Source organism: Carettochelys insculpta, chromosome 16 (genome assembly GCF_033958435.1).
Source record: "Carettochelys insculpta isolate YL-2023 chromosome 16, ASM3395843v1, whole genome shotgun sequence".
In the NCBI taxonomy this organism is placed as follows: domain Eukaryota; kingdom Metazoa; phylum Chordata; order Testudines; family Carettochelyidae; genus Carettochelys; species Carettochelys insculpta.
Window position 1 is genome coordinate 30,130,949 of NC_134152.1, and position 17,436 is coordinate 30,148,384.

General features: G+C 43.1%; 1 protein-coding gene across 2 annotated transcripts in view; it reads left to right on the top strand.

Annotated features, from left to right (window-relative positions):
- FOXK1 (forkhead box K1) overlaps positions 1-14,709 on the top strand; it is a 70,104-nt gene extending 55,395 nt beyond the window's left edge. Inside the window, exons 7-9 of one of the 2 annotated variants that reach the window (XM_075010479.1) lie at positions 714-992; positions 6,140-6,364; positions 10,094-14,709. In XM_075010479.1, coding sequence (XP_074866580.1) covers positions 714-992; positions 6,140-6,364; positions 10,094-10,311 — 722 coding nt within the window. In that variant the 3' untranslated portion in view covers positions 10,312-14,709. The remainder of the gene's footprint in view (positions 1-713; positions 993-6,139; positions 6,365-10,093) is intronic. The other variant, XM_075010480.1, reaches the window with a different exon arrangement.
- Positions 14,710-17,436: the final 2,727 nt, after the last annotated feature.

Sequence of the window (17,436 nt, forward strand, 5' to 3'; positions counted from 1 at the left end):
GAAATACAAGCCTCATCTCTCCATTATTTAGCAGGAGTGGGAAAGGGTACGTGGCTTTCGACTGTCTTGTTAGCTTTAGTTTTATGGCAATGGGTATGGAGTCAATCTGAATGGGAATTTGGATCTATCATCTCTTCCCTTCAGCTGTTTAGAGTGATTGCTCTTTGGAGCTGTCTACACCCAGAGTCCAGGTGACAATAATTGCAAAGCACGGAGCATGGGTAGACTTTGTTACTTGTCTGCTGGGAAGGGTGAAACTTCTGGGTGGTGATCAGTGTTCTCTCTAATTTTTTCCATCCATGTGTGGGTGCTGAGGCATGTGCGCCACCAGTAGAAATACACGCTGCCAGCGATGGGGGCTCTGCTAATCAGCTGGGCAGCAGCTGAATCTCTCCTGGGTGGGTGCCCAAGCACTCAGCTTACAGGGAACACTGTTGGTGTTGGTAGGTCTGTGACTGTGCAACCTGTTTAAATCCCTGCGCTGTTTGTGTATACGTTTTCTCTGAAAACTGCACTCAAAATGTTGGTTAGATGGCAAAGCCAGATGCCCAAAAGCTGAGAAATAGAAGATTACATACTCTATGAACAGCTTCATTTCTTTTCCAAATACTGTGCTGCTTGGCAGTACGCGCTGTTAAAAATAAAAATGTCTAAGTAAATGAGTTGATGCCTTCTTGTCTCTAGCACTAACGCACGTATCTCTTCCATTCCAGGATCACCTGTCAGTGCCCAGCCAGTGATCATGGCTGTTCCTCCCCGTCCGTCCACTCTAGTTGCAAAGCCAGTTGCTTACATGCCAATAGTGACTTCACAGCCACCTTCTGGTCATGCAATCCATGTAGTGCAGCAGGCGCCCACTGTTACAATGGTCAGGGTTGTAACCTCCTCCTCCAGCTCCGCTAATGGATACATACTGACAAATCCAGGCCCAGCAGGCAGTGCTCACGAAGCAACAGGAGCGGTGTTGGATTTGGCTGCTGATCATCGAGGTAGTCTGCTTCGTTTCTCTCCCTACTTGTCAAGGACAATTTGAACACCCGTTATTGGACTTGTGGGGTTTTTCTGCACACCTGTTGCGCTCCCTGTGTGTTTAGCCCTTGGCAAAAGGTCAGTCATAAGATACTATTTAAATTGGGTAAAAGCTTTCCCACTAGGTCTGCCTAGCAATAAGCAGAATTTAACTCTGGCCTTTAGATAGTAAAACTCCAGCTAGAACTTTACTAGCATCCAAAGCGACGTATATGGCTGTGACTGTTTACTCTAGCCGAGATGTCCACCTGTGTTATACTTGTGGACTGAAGCTCATTCTGATTAACTGGGGGTACGCACTTAAATGAGGGCACATGCCTTTCCTGGCAGAAGAGCGATTGTAGGAAATCCCTGAAAAAATGGCAGTGCAGGAGGGGTGGCACACAGAGAGATTGCAAGGAGCTCCTGGCATGCTTTGCGAATGCAGCCTACATAAGCTACATAGTGTGGTGACCCCTTATTAGCAGTAGGCCCACAGTGGAAGGCTAGTGCTCATCCTCTTGCAAAGCCATCCATAGATTAGTGGTAGAAAGTGCCCTCACAAAGTTTTTTTTTTTTCCCCCAATCAGTCTCAACGGGCTCTAGGACATTATTGCTGTAAGACACCAAAAGGCATCACTAGCCCAAAACCAAACTCTCACCATTCCCAAGGTTTGGCTTTCAGTTTTGAAAGCCAGCACATGGAGGGCTGAATCTGTTTCAAGGTGGCATTGATAGTAATTGAGATTCTATGACTTTTTTTCTGTGGCTATGTGGAATATATTCCAAGGGAAGAGAGGTGTAAGCCTCTGGAATTGAGTTTTGTAGAAGTGCATGCAGTGTTGGTGATTAGAATACTCTGCAAAAGCCAGTTATTGTGAGAATCCATTTATATCTTTCTAAATTGGTAACTCTGGCCTCAGCAGACTTAGTGAGCTAACCCCTGAAAATATCTATTTAATGTTCCATAAGAGGATCATTCTGTGCCTGTCTTTCTTTTGGGCAGCACCTCCTTTTATGAAGCCGTTCTCCTAATTGCGTGATGATATTGTACAAATGTACAATTACTGTATAAGCTCAATAAGAACAGTGAATTTAACAGGGATTGGAAGGGAGAGACAGACCCTCTTCTACACTCAGCATCTGTTTTGGAGATGGCTAGCTTTCGACTGCCTTCAAATTCCTCTGAAGTTTTTGGAATAGATTCTCTTTGTGCTTCTTTAGGCTTTGCAGCAGCAATCTCTGGGGTTGCCTATACTTGTAATGGTACAGTACAGTTGTACATCCTCCGAACTTCAGTTTAGAGTCCTACCTGTGCTGGCAGAAGGGGTTCTCATGTCGGTATAGGCTGGAGTGGGCCTTAATTTTTGGTGGTGGGCCACTCCAAGAGTTTGGTAAGTAGTCGTGGGCTGCATTCTTCTGTGACATTAATGGAGGATGTGCAGGGCCTGGGATGAAAGTTGGGTGCTGAAGGGACTTTGGGGTCTGGGAGGGAGTTTTGGTGAAAGGGGGGGTTGTGACATGGGACAGGAGATGGAGGTGCGGGGTCTGGAAGGGAGTTGTGACGAGGGGTAGAGGATATGGGCCTGAGGGGGGATATGGGTGCAGGATTGAAATCTGACTTGGAGGAGGGGTTTCACAGTCTGGCAGGGGGTGTCACATGGAGCACTGGTACAAGAGGGGGTGTGGAAGTGTTTGGGTTATGATTGGGGTAGGGATTGGGGGAAGGGAGGAGATAGGGTGCCAGATGCAGTTTCTGGCTGGGAGGCACTTAGGTGGGGGGAGCCTTCACCCTCTGCCTGCACTGCAAGCACAGTCTAGGCAGCTGTCACTGGCCCGTTTCTGACCAATGGGAGCTCTAAGGATTGCGCTGGGGATAGGGACACTGCATAAAATTCCCCTTATCCCTCCCCAAGGGGAGCTAGTGCCTAGAGGCACCTGGCCTCAGCAGCTGGCCACTTGGAGCAGCCTAAGGCTGCAGTAGGTAGGGAGCCTGCCCCAGGGTCCCACTGGGTTGCAGGACATGGGCAGCCCAGAGTATTGTGGTGGGCTGGATATGAAGCTTTGGTAGGCTAGATGCAGCCCGTGGGCAGTATTTTGCTGGTGCTGGCAGGTGCTCTCCAAGAGGTGGTAGCTATGGCAATGAAAGAATCCTTCTGTTGACCCACTACAGTTTCTGCCAAGGGTTAGGCCAGTGTAGATGCATCAATATGTGGTATGAATTTTTCACACCTCTGACAGATGTAGTTCAGTCACCCTAACCTTTTAGAGTAGAGATGGTTTCTGTCTCTCTGACCCTCTTCCATCCCTAGATCCTCTTCACCTGAGCCGCTACTTTCCCCAGCTCTGCACTTCATTCCCCCTCCCAGATTATGCCATCTTCCTCTCCTCTTTGCTTTTTATATTGTCTGCATTCTCCCTGCCCACTCACTTGTCTCTCTTGAGCTGTGTCTACACGTGCACGCTACTTCGAAGTAGCGGCACTAACTTCGAAATAGCGCCCGTCGCGGCTACACGCGTCGGGCGCTATTTCGAAGTTAACTTCGACATTAGGCGGCGAGACGTCGAAGTCGCTAACCTCATGAGGGGATCGGAATAGCGCCCTACTTCGACATTCAACGTCAAAGTAGGGACCGTGTAGACGATCCGCGTCCCGCAACGTCGAAATTGTGGGGTCCTCCATGGCAGCCATCAGCTGGGGGGTTGAGAGACACTGTCTCTCCAGCCCGTGTGGGGCTCTATGGTCACCGTGTGCAGCAGCCCTTAGCCCAGGGCTTCTGGCTGCTGCTGCTGCAGCGGGGGATTCATGCTGCATGCACAGGGTCTGCAACTCGTTGTCGGCTCTGTGGATCTTGTGCTGTTTAGTGCAAGTGTGTCTGGGAGGGGCCCTTTAAGGGAGCGGCTGGCTGTTGAGTCTGCCCTGTGACCCTGTCTGCAGCTGTGCCTGGCACCCTTATTTCGATGTGTGCTACTGTGGCGTGTAGACGTTCCCTCGCTGCGCCTATTTCGATGTGGTGCTGCGCAACGTCTATGTTGAACATCGATGTTGCCAGCCCTGGAGGACGTGTAGACGTTATTCATCGAAATAGCCTATTTCGATGTCGCCACATCGAAATAGGCTACTTCGATGTAGGCTTCACGTGTAGACGTAGCCTTGATCTGTCAAAACAAAAGAGCAGTCATGTAGCACTTTAACAAAATAATTTATTAGGTGATGCGCTTTCGTGGGACAGACTCACTTCTTCACTTATTTTGTTAGTCTTTAAAGTGCTACATGACTGCTCTTTTGTTTTGTTAGAATGCAGACTAACACAGCTCCCTCTCTGTTACTTCTCTTAATTTGTGTGTTCCTGCTTCTCCCATCACTCCTCTGTATGCCTCTCAACCAGCCTGCCATCCTGCTGGCATTTTCCTCTTGTATTCTTCCATGTCTCCCTTGTTTCTCCGAAGTTAGGATCAGGGAGAGGCTGGGGTGAGAGGCAGAGTCTCCTCCTATTGGATCAGCTTCTTCACTTACTGCCACATCAGTCCCTTTCTCCTGCTCTCAGTATTGGCTGGAGAGGGCAGTCAGTGAGCTGAGTCAGCTGCAGAGAGAAATCTCAGTTGTAGCCTCCACCTGGCCTAAAAAGGGACAGGACTTGTTGCTTGAGGCAACAGGTATTCTGCCAGCTGCTCAGTTAACCTGAGGAAGGTTTTGAACACTGCCACACTAAAACAGCCACACCAGTCCGAGTCATTCCCTGTTTGTACTGGTTCCTTCCCACCTAGTTGAAAGATGTTGTGCACAAAGGTCGATGAAAACTGGCCAGGGGACTGCTTTCTTTCTACTACCCTGTGATCTAACCCAAGTGTAGGCATGAGAACAAGTTGTCCCTAACTCCATAAAAAATGGGGCTGTGTTACTTTGACAGCTCCTTCTCTGCTGTTTAATGGTGGTGTACAGGCAGGGAACTCTCATAATCTAGTTCTCATAGATTGTGATTCATGCCAAAGTAGTAACATGCAGATGAGGAAAAGCGTTACGGGGAGAACTTTTTTTTTTTTGGTACCCTAAAATGACATTTTTATAGTCTTGTTTCTTGTTTCACGTATTTGTGTCCTAAAAAGAAATTCTATTCCTGACCTTGGTAAATAGTTGAATAGATCTCATCTTTTGCACCATAAGAAAACTTGTGAAGTTAATGAAAAATTATGCAAAAAAAAATTAGACTTCCTGTAGTACCTTATAGACTATAACTGTTAGCCTATATGGTGCCACAGGACGTCTTGTTGTTTTTGTGGATATGGACTAACACGGCTACCCCTCTGATTCTTGAAAAATCATGGCTGGGTGTCTTGCAATGCTTCAAAATAACCATTTGTTCCTCATAGGTACTAACCCTTCCCCATTCTCGTATCCCTGATTACAGTGTTACTCTTCTAATGAGTGAAACAGTAGGGCTATGTCTACACTACAAAAATAACTTGGAAGTTGCTTACTTCAGAGTACAACTTGGAAGTAAGCAACTTCAAACTTGAGCATCTACACACACCCTACTTCAAAGTTAAACTTAGCTAAACTTAATTAGCTAAGCTTTGAAGTAGAGCACTACTCCATTCCTGGGAATGGAGTAAGGACTTTGAAGTTGGGCTCCCTAGTTAACTGAAGTAAGGAAGAATGTGTGTAGACTCTGGTGGCTACTTCGACATAGTGCCTGACTTCTAAGTTCGTTCTTAGTGTAGACATACCCTAGGCGAGTGAAACACTTCCTTCCTAGCACTGATCCCATTGTGCAAATTGGCCCACAAAATGTATTCCCTGGAGAGCTTGATCTTGGGTACTTCATGTCTTCTGGGATCAGGCCCATAGCAGTCAGCCATGTCCTCAACCCTTTCTTATTTTGGAGACCAAATGTGTTACTCTGAGACTGAGCTGCATGGATATAAGAAGTTATGCTTCCCATTTCTATTAGAGAGAAATGTATGGGGTTCACCAGAGGCAAATTATTTGGTGCTAGCTGGACACCTTGGCTGTATGTACTTAAGTGCTTTCATGTTTCTAATCCTAGGGTATGTATTATTGCTAGCATATAAATGCGAAGGAAGCCTGCTTGTGGTGAATGATTATCCTTTCTGTTTCACATACAAACAGGCATTGACGAGAAGCCAACGATTGCGTTTGCCACAATACCTACTGCCAGTCGAGTCATCCAAACAGTTGCCAGTCAGATGGCTCAAGGTGTCCCAGGACAAACTGTTACCATCCTTCAGCAGGCAACTCCAGTGACCATTGGACAACACCAACTACCTGTTCGGGCAGTGACACAAAATGGGAAGCATGCTATCCCCACCAACAGCATCACTGGCAGTGCTTATGGTATGGCTTTCCTTTATGGCTGTGTGCCCAATCACCTGGTGTAGTTTCACATGTATTGCAAACTCTGCAGTAATATCACATATAGGTCTGTGTACATGAGTTTCCCCATAAACCCAGTTTGAAATGTGTGCAAGATGTGTGTTATGCAGTGTTCTGCACCCCGAAATAACAAAGGCATTAGTGAGTTTTCCCTCCCACCCTTGATCCTCGCTCAGTTCTTCCACCTCAGTCTCATTTTCCTCTGAGGTGGGGCAGCTCTGCCACACTTAATCAGAAATGTAGGACTAGAAGGGATCTGGTTAGTCTTCTAGGCCAGTCCCTTGTACTCAAGAGGGGACTAAGTATTAGCTAGACCATCCCTCTGTTTGTCTGACCTGTGCTCAAAAATCTCCAATGACAGAGATCATCCAGCATCCTTAGGCAATTGATTCCACTCTTTAATCATCTTGACAGGAATTCTTTTCCTAACATCCAACCCAAACTGCCTTTGCTGTAGTTTAAGACCACGGCTTCTTGCCTATCCTCAACATTAATGAGAACAGGGTTTTTTTTTTCTCCCTTCTCCTTTTAACAGTCTTTTCTATACTTGAAAACTGTTTTTTCCCCCTTTGTCTTCTCTTCTCCATTTTTTCAGTATTCCCTCATAGATCCTGTTTGCTAGACCTTTAAAAATGTTTGTTGCTCTTCTCTTTACTTTCTCCAGTTTGTCCATGTCTTTGCTGATAAGCATCATCCAGAACTGGACACAGTACTCCAGTTGAGGTCTAACCAGTATGGATTAGAGCAAAAGAATTACTTGGTGTGTCTTCCTTACAACATTCCTGCTAATACATCTCAGAATATCGCTTCCCCCTCCCCCAACGTTACACCGTGGACGCATAATTAGCTGCTGATCCACTGTGACCCCCAGAGGCCTTTCTTCATTACTCCTTCCTAAGCAGTCACTTACCATTTTGTATAAATGCATTTCATTGTCCTAAGTGGAATACTTTGTTTTCTCCTTATTGAATTCCATCCCATTTACCCATTCCATTTCTCCAACATCACCTCTGCAGGGTTCATTCCCATTTTATGCTCTTGGCAATGCATCTGTCTATCCCTTTCCCACCTCTCTCCAGTCTCTGTTCCAGCTAGAGTTAGTATCTTTTCAGCAAATGAAGGTAGTCTTCCTTAAGCCTATTTCCCCTTTCTTTGGCTTGTCTTACTGTGACACAAGAATTTTTATGTAATGTTTTCATGAATTCTGCACTTGGTGTAGCTACCCAATGGAGGCTATTGGGTAACATCTATTCTTGTGAAAGAACAGGTGACATAAGGGGTCTGAGAGACACCTTGTATCTCCATAGAATGAATAGGTTATTTTCCAACTAATTGAGACTGCCCCAACTAAACAGAAGAGCCAGAGAGACACTGATGTACCCCAGCAATTGACCAGTCAACACTTGACAGCAGGCAGCTCTAGCCCATGGGGTATGCGAACTCAGCATGGCTCTGCCCGAAGATGAAGGACTGAGAGTTGTTTTTTGGAAGAAGCTGGACAGCTCTCACTTGGAACTGACAAAGGGGCAGACATGCTGAAATGGAATCACTTGGCTGATGGAAAGCACTGGCTTGGCTAGATGGACTGTGTCTTAGACTTGAGAAAAAAGTTAACCTAGGGACTTCAGTGCTGTGTTCCAGTTGACTAACAAGTCTACTCTGGTTGGGAAGAGCTGCCAAGTGCTGCTGCAGTTACTTGCTGAGGTGCGTTAACCTGCAAAGAGGGTAAAACTCTCTGATCAGGGTCCACCTCAATTGTACTTGCTGAGCAGAGCTCATGTTGTTGTGAAGGAGGAGTGCTGTAACTCAGAGGCTCAGTCTTGGAAGCTGTGTGGGTTACTCTGAAGGAGCGGGATCATTTGGAAGTCTGACATACTGAAGTGTTCCCCTTATTGATCCATAACATTTTCCTGTCAGCCATTGCCCTCAATATTACATAATAAATCTTCGCTGATGCTCTTAGGACACCCCTAAACACCCAACTTTGTTCTTAGAAAATCTTTTTTTCCATAGTTAAGCAAGCTTGGGCTTTTGAAAACTAGACTGGACTAATTACTTGAAGGTATCGTACATAAAAAAAAATAGTCGTGCACTGATGTGAAAGGTCTAGTAGGCCCTCTCCATTTCTGTGTGATGAAACCAGGCACCACAGTACTAGTTCTCTAGTCTTTCATTCATCAGCTGTGGGGAAGGAACTAGTACTGTGGTGCCTGGTTTCATCACATAGAAATGGAGAGGGCTGGATTTGTGGTGGCTTTCTTTCAGCATCTTTTGGTTGTCCTATGAATTATTTGTTTGTTTTTAGTCCATTGCTGGATGAAGGCCTCCCACAATGCTTTTTGTTTGTTTTTTTTAACTTTTCTCGTCAGCAATGGAAAACTAGTGAGTAGTTTAAAAGTCTTAGTTGTTAAATTGTTGTTAAATAAGTACAGAGATTAAAAATAAATAAATGTAGCTATTACCCTGAAGTAGCATGGGACTGATGTAGACTAAGATTATGCCTTAAACATAAATGAGAATAATTAACAATGAAATCACCAAAATTTATCTTGCTGCTTGTAACCAGATGTGATTAGAATCCTTCTGATGACTCCACAGTTTTCCTGTTTCGATGGTGCTGGATTCTCTATGCAGATTCTGCAGAGCTTGTATTTTTCTGATGCTGTTCATGATGCGCAGCAGAAGAACCTAGTTTCTTCCCTGAAGCTGTCTTGGTTTTTAAAACTTGTTTCCCAATCTGGCTTTTTCTCCTCTTTAAATACCAAGATGGCTTTTTACGAATAGTGATTATTGGTTATATCTCATCCAACTCTAACCAGTTAAGTATACTTGGTTTCTAGGTGTTAGAGCAAGTGAAAAAGTTAGATTAAAACATGGAGAATTACTTTCACAGGATTCAGTTTAAGAATTACTGTTTACCGGGGGATACATCAGCCAGCCTGGGAAGTCCCACACCAAAACCAAAATAAAACCATCTGATTAAACTGCATCTGATTAAACGTTTACTTTCTGTTCATGTCTGTTATTCCAAGATTTCTCTTCATACCAGGATGTTACTGAAAACTTCCAAGCCTGGTTTCAGACTTAAGCCATCACTGTTTCACTCCTCTGGACTCACCCAGGAGATGAGTTTTCCCAGTCAAAAATCCCCCCTTTTTTTTCTCCCATTGGCTCACTTGGCTGCTTACCAACACAACCCATTATCTCTGGGTTTAACCATTTACAGGCTATTTAGTTAACTGAATACTGGGATGTCTAGAAAAAGGATAGCAGTCCTCCCATCCATCACAGGCCCCTCACCCAGGGCAGTGGGGCTTGGTGGACTCGGGCTTCAGTCCTCCTTCCTGGAGGCATGTAGTAATTTTTGTTGTCAAAAGAGGATTGTGATGCAATGAAGTTTGAGAACCCCCACTAGCTTCTTGGTGTTCAGGTTTCTTTATGAATTGATGTGTAAAGCATTTTGACAGCTTTCAATGGAAGGTGGTAGGGAAGAGCAAGGAGTAAGGTTCTTCAGTGCATACAGAGTTTAAATTCAGAAAAGTCAGATAATGTTTGCAGAGCACTTCTGAAGAAGACAGTTGCATATCTCCAGAATGATTGCTCTCTGGCTTGATTTAGTTCTCTTCTAGAGCTACAAATGTTGTTTAGATTTTTGGCTGATTTTTTTTTCCTCTCTCCCCCACTCCTCAGCTCTCACAAATCCACTGCAGCTTCTTGCAGCCCAGGCTAGCTCATCCACTCCTGTTGTAGTCAGCCGGATATGCGAGGCAGCAACTGAAGACCCTGTACTGCCCTCTGGGGAGCCAGATGTCAAAAGACCCCGGATGGAAGAATCCAGCGGAGCAGTCCAGGCTCAAACTGGGGTCATCACATCAACAGCACCGCAAGGACAGGCAACCAGTGAATGACAAATCGGTGGGAGGATAGCAAGAATGTTGGTGGGGCAGCGGCATGAGCCTCAAAAGCAATGTTCAAAGAAAAGGAAAACCCACAACTTGGGTAACAGTTTGGGATTTAGAGAATTACGAGCGCTTTTTAAAATTTAATTTTAAAAGGGCGTGTCAACAACAGTTCTTAGACACTTGAGGTGCCAAAAAGAATGGAAAAAAAATCGTCCCAGCTACCTGTCCCTGGAACACAGTTCTGCCTTTACTTATGGGACATTTTTCCTCTTTTTAGATTTAAAAAAATATATACAGACACAACTGATTGTATGACTGCTGGGATTTAAAAAAAAACAAGCAAAGAAAAAAACCCTCCTTCCCCTTTTTGCTTAAGGGGTTGGGAATTACAGTTCAGCATCTAAAGGAACGTATCACAGACACATCTGCTCTCTGGGAGGAAGGCTGATCATCTTCAAAATGTGACCATTTAAAAGGGCCACCCAAGGAGATCAACATGGAAGGATGGGCGCAGCTTTCTGTAGGAACAGCATTAAAGTCATGTGATACCAAACGGGGGGAGAGAAGGCAGATTGATTTTTTTTTTTTTAAAACAACCCTGCCCATGTGAAACATCATCGTATCTGTGTTTTTTGTATGGGGATTTGGGAGGGGGAGCTCTCAGGCTAAACCAGCTGGATCTTCAAAATGCCATTTCTATCTGTTCCCTTTGAGGGAAGATGGAAAAGTGAGACAGCGGAGCAGCATTAATTTGTTTCTTGTGAAGAAAAGAAAAAACAAAAGGCATTGGTTGTCCTCTCACTCATTATATGCTTGGGGATTCAGAGTAAAATATCATAGAGACTGAATATGAGAGAGGGCACCTCTAAAAAATTCTGTGTGCTGTATATTGGGTTTTCTGGTGGTTCATACATTTCCTTGCTTCTGGAGCAATGTGGCTCATTCATAGCATCCTAGAATGAAAATACCATATTTTTTCCTTTGAACCCCTGGGGGCACATGGTTAGCCATCTGCATGAAAGTGGTTGTCTTGGTCTTTTCTGGCAGCATGACCCTCTGGCCTGAAGACCAGATGGCCTAAGTTCAACATCCCACCACCAGATGGAAACTTGGAGCTGGCATTGCTGAAAGAGGATTCCAGTAGGTGTCTCATTGCCAGGTAGTGAGATGAAATTCCATGGTGAGGGTCAGTGGAGGAGATAAACGGTGTTGAGAATAAATCTCAAAAACAAATGCAAGCCAAGAGAAGAACCAAGAGAGAGTTTTCATGCTGTTTTTAAAGCGGGGTTTTGAGGGTTTCCTTTGCTCTACACCCCATGCCTCCCAAAGATACAGTTAGCAAAGGACCAGGAATCAATTGAATTTGTTAGGACTGGCCGGTCGTCAAAGAATTTCCTTTTAAATACAAATGTTTTAATTTAGCAGTCGGGCAAATCATGCTCTATTCGTTGTATTAAAAAGATGAGTTCAGATCCAGTATCCCTATGTGTTTGAGACACTTGAAGCAGTTGGGCAAGTGAATGCTGTGCATGGCATGAATTGTGGCTGAGGAAATGGGTTTACTCTTCTCAGCCTCCAACTAACTAGTTAAGTTGATTGTAAAAACTATCTTCTGTCAAAACACCAAAGACCTTTCTTAACTTAAAGATCTCAAGAGCTTTGGAAAATGGGACAAGTAAGCTAACAGTGATGGAGCATGCATCTTCTTTCTAGAGGTCTGTTTGCCCTTTCTACTTCCAGTGCTGCCCTCCAGTGGTGCCATCTTGTTAATTTCAAACTGGCAGTGTTGTTATAGAGCAGAGTGCAGCAAGTTCATTGTGGAACCTTTTAGTGGGATGGATTTTCCCAAAATACAGCAAATAAGATCATCCATATCCTGTATGTATGGCAGCTCACAGACGTTAGGGAGAAAAGCAGAGCTGATGAATTTCTTTTAGTATCTTAGGGAGGAGACAAATGTAGTAGTAATGGCTAAGTGCAAACAGAACTTGCCAGTTCTCTTCTAGAGTTCCCTTCTCTTTGCTCTGTGACTGAGATCCACTAGCTAAAGGAAAGCTGAGCAAGCTTGTTTTCGCCTCATGGAGTTTCCAAAAGAGAAGAAAATTCCTGAGGGGGACATGGTTTAACGTTACACCTTCAGAGGCGCATACAGCATTGAGGGTAGTGATGCATCTCCAACTTGGCTATTCTAGTTTATGTGTATATTGGTGGCAGTGAGTGGACATATGATTTGGATGTCAGTGCATTGAATTAATTTTGGAAATCTGGTGGTAGCTGTTGTAATCAGCCTGATAGTTGCAGTCAGCAAATCAGCAACTTTGCACCTCTCCTGCTTTCTGGTAAGTGTCTGGATTTTTAATGTTGGTCAGCTGATACAACTGTTTGCTTAAAGCCAGGATTTTAAGAGAAGACTCTTAGCATACACTCAAATAGGGCACATTAGTGAGAGTGCAGCATAACTTAATTGTGTCCCTACAGACAGACTGTGACTTCAGGTGACTGGTACTTTGAATTTCAGCAAACCTCTGGAAAGAAATGCAAGTCTGGAAGTCCTTTGATTTAAAAACGGCTTTTTAAGTTGTGTAACTTGTCAGGTGAGCAAATGCTGGATGAGCGACAAATTAAAAACATTTTTTGGGCTCTGACAGTTGCATGTCCTTGAAAATGTCCATAAATAGGACCATACTTTAAGCTGTTGTAGGTCACATAGATCCACTGAAATAAGTAGAGACTTGTAGATGTACAGATGGCGAGTGCTGTTCCACAGATCAGTTGCTGGGTTATAGACATGCCTTTTAAAATATATAGATCTTAAAGCATAAGATTTGCCCCTCCAGTATTCTGGGCAGTGTAGCATTTTCCCAGTCTCTCTTCCTTTTGCTCAGAACACCTGCTGACCACATTGCTAGTCGATAATGATTGAATATACTAATCACCAATTACATATTCACTAGTTCTACTTGCAAAACTCCAGAATCTTTACTTTAGCCGTGTCACTTATGAATTAACTCTTGTTTGCCAGCCTCTTGGTGCTCGGCTTGTTTTGAACCCACAATAGGAAAACCAGCATTTCTTACCCAAAATCCAGTAGAGCCCTATGGAAAAGTGTTCTCTTTCCTCATTTGTAGCAGCGGATAGAGCATTTATACCTATTCTCAGGCCTCCAGAATGGTTCTCTACTATGCTATGTTGCCCGTTGTAGACAGCTGCTCAGCTAAAACACTGTGGTTACTAATGAAAATTTCTCTGTGGAATTTTATCTAAAAAAGGGCAAATGATGGATATTGGAGATTGGAACAACAATATTTTATCTAGCCCATCCCTGCCAAGGCTAGCTTGTTGAAAAGCCAGAAGTACATTTTCTTCCCCTTTTACCTGCTTTTTCAGCCCTTGGAAATGAGTAAGTTAAAAGGGAAACTTAAAAGCATGAGTAAGATAAATTTGTCCTGTTTACACAAAATAAAAACTAAGCATATGAAAATATCCATCTTTATTAAAACAAACCTATCTATTAAAATACAGTTTGTAAACAAACTTGAGAAGGCAATAGCAGAAATAGGGATGCAATGGAAATGACTCTGTCTGCTGTTTGGTTAGTGATAAATTTTATGCACCATTATATGCTTGCAATATCATAGCTATAATTTCTAAATCAAATATGCATTGATAAGGTACCTAAATCCTTGAAGCAGCAAACCTCTTTCTTATTGTCTCTTGCGGTTGCTAATCCTAGTTCATGATCACCTGACTGGGTATAATCAATATGCAGTAAATGGATTGTGATATTTTTTGGTTATTGTAATGTAGAAAGTGAGCTGGAAATGCTTGGTGATAAGATGGACTAAATCCATGTGAGCGTTAGAGGCTTGTTGACTCTTTTACTTGGAAGTGTCTTCGTTTGAGGTGGTTTTCCTTGCACATGCCACCTCATGCCATTGCAAACAACAGATGCTCTCTCTCTCAACTGCTCCTCCCCACTTTCTTTTTTGTGGTGGTGGTTTGTTGCTAGTGGCAGTCAGACCTAGTCCTATGAATGCTACATTTTTACACCAAATCTGCTGCTTTTCAGCTAGCTGGTTACTGTGTTTTCCCTTGGCTTGGGCAAGTATGAGATCATTTGACTTACTTTGTCCCCTCAGTCTATGTGAAAGTGCTCCTACATTATGGTGTACTGACATGTGACCTCCCATACGTGGGTACCTTTGCAGAATAATATTGAATATGTTTTAATGATTGACTTGAAACTAAGAAAATGTCATCCCCAGAGAATCCCCAGGAATCATACAAAAACTGTATCTGCCTTTTAAGCTCCCCTTTCAATTGGAAAATGGGAGCTAGTAATTTTTGTGTAAGGTTGGAACTTAAAAAAACAAAAACAAAATTAAATGGATTTTTCTGTTGAAACTTTTTAAGTCTGTTTACATTTCATCCCATTTTGTTCTTGTCTCTTCCAGTTTCCAGTTAAGCCATTCCACACATAGTACACAGTAGTAACTACAAAGATGTTTTCTCTTGGGCATTGTAAGTGACTACGGAAACAAAGTATCAGAGAGGTAGCCATGTAAGTCTGTATGTTTGAAAACAACAGGAAGTCCTGTGGCACCTTATAGGCTAACATATTTTGGAGCATAAGGTTTTGTGGGCAAAGACCCGCTTCATCAGATGAATGAGTGGGGGTGGGTTCAGAGGGGTATTTAAAGAGTGGGGTCCCAGTAAAAGGGAGGGCCAGAGCTGACAAGGTCTATTCAGTCAAGGTGGAAAAGACGCATTATCAGTAGTATGTATCAAAAGAGGGAAAAAAATAAGTCAGATCAGAGGGGCGGGATATGGTCCATTGTCAGAGTCTAATGTAGAGATGTTAACACCTGGGGCAGAGAAGCTGCTTTTGTAAGGGACCAGCCACTCCCAGTGTCTGTTAAATCCTTGGTTGGTGGAGTCAAATTTGCAAATAAATTAAGGTCTTCAACTAATAGGATGTTTAAGTTTGATCATATGAAACTCCCAGTTGCCCAGAACAGGCTCGTATCCCCCTTCACCTATTAATTTCATTGAAAAAAACCCTTTGATTTATTTTTTTCCCAAAACCTCCATTATCTGAAACTGAGAGTTTCTCACAATATTTGGATAATGGAGACTATACAAAGTAACTTTTCACTCCTTTTGCGTTTTTCTCCGCTTTGACAATGATGAGAAGTTAAATCTATTTTACTTTGACGTATAATTGGTTTTCAGCTCCTTTCACTCATACACTACTCCTGTAATTTTCACGTTGCAAACACTGCAAGGGATTGACCTTGGTTTTGTTCCACTGGAATTATTTTAAATTGATGTTTCTCTTGATTGTGGCTTCGTAACATCTTATTTTTGTTAACGTGGATGAATTTGATCTCTTTGGGAACTCTTTCAAAGTGGTGCCAATTTGGCCTGATTCAGTAATAGCACATCACACTGCCCATATGTGGGAGCAAAGTTCATGGCTCTGTCTTGCATTTCTCTGGGCCAGGAGAAACAGGCCGAGCTATAGGGGGTCTTTGAAGTCAGAGCACATTAAATGTTTCCCAATACAAGGCAGGCAGGAGGTTAAAGAATAACACATTTGAGATCTGCAGGCTCTGCGAGGGACTCTGAGTGGAGCCATGTTGACCAGCTTGTAATAAAATTCTTCCATGTTTCAATTTTTTGTCTTTAAGGAATTTGCTGCTAGTTGCTTTTCTGCAAAGCAAGAGAGACAGAGCAGAATAACACTTTAAGGAGTAAAGAAATAGGCAATTCTGGATCCTTATCTTTTGCTTCTACAGTCCGTGCTGTAAACAGCTTCCATTTTTACATGAAAATGTCCTGGCTGTTGGCCTTGGTGATGATTAATATTTGTTATCAACCTCTATGTAAATGGCTGAATTTATTAACATTAGCTAATAAACTACTGAATGAGTTGCCACTATTTTAATTTGATTTTGCAAATACCCTGGTTATACGCCTGACTCTTCAATGACCTAGAGAGACAACTGCAATTCAGAGTCCATGCCCACAACCCACTATTTCAGTATTAAATAACTGGTTAAATTTGGCACTTAAATCTACTAAAATGAGAGCTGTTAACATTAAGTGGTACAGAGTGATGGGGAATGTTGTTCACTGAGTCACCTGGATGTGTTGAGGCTGGAACTGAGTTTGAAAGAGATTGTTTTCCTCCAAGGAGACCCTTATTATCTGTGATGCACTATACCATGTGTCTGAATAGTATGATGTGAGGAAAAAGGAAGAAAGGGGCTTTCTGTTGTAGCTAGATGCATGAAAGTTGGCTGGCAGATTCAGGGAAAAGAATTAGAATATGAACAGTTGTTAACTTTTTGCGTATTTTTCTTTGTGACCAGAAGTTCCTACTTTAAACCCAGTCCTGGATTTAAATGAATAAATCAGGAATTGTCTACATTTTTTGTCTTTGACACAGTGTCCCAAGGAACAATCTATGCCAGAGAGTTGCGAGTTGCAACCTAGGGAATTGTAAACGTTCTGACAGTACCCATTGTGCAGATGGGCTCTTGTCCCTCTCTGTTGTACTGTTCTGCTTGTTTCTTGATGAGCAGGGAGCAGTGTTGGGACCCTTGGCTAGCTTTAGAAATACTTAATCCATGTTTTGGTTTGTTTCCTCACACAGTGTTTTCAGTTCTGTACGTACCTTAACATTTACATTTTCTTTATACGAGTATTTTTATTTAATTGAGTTATCTTGGGTTTCTTAATACTGCTGCTAATAAACTGGAGTTGGGCATTAAGAAACAGTTTGTAAAAGGAGTATGACCAGTTTTGTAGATCTGCCAATAAAATACAGTGTGTTGATCTTTAGTTTGTGAGTGTTTAGTGAACACACAGCAACACTCTTTTCTTCCTTGGCATCCAGGCCATGAATCATTTCTGTTCCCCCCCCACCATTGTTTATATGCCACGGTTTACAGGTGTCTGTGTGACAAGACTGTGCCCAACACATCTCTCCAGGCTGCAATTGGATGAAAGACTTAGTTCAGTTACGACTTTTGTGTGAGTTTAAAAAAAAAAAAAAAAAAAAAAGCTTTTATGCTGCTATATCTGTAGCATTTGCTACCGCTGCACAGTGTAGGTACAGTGCTGCAG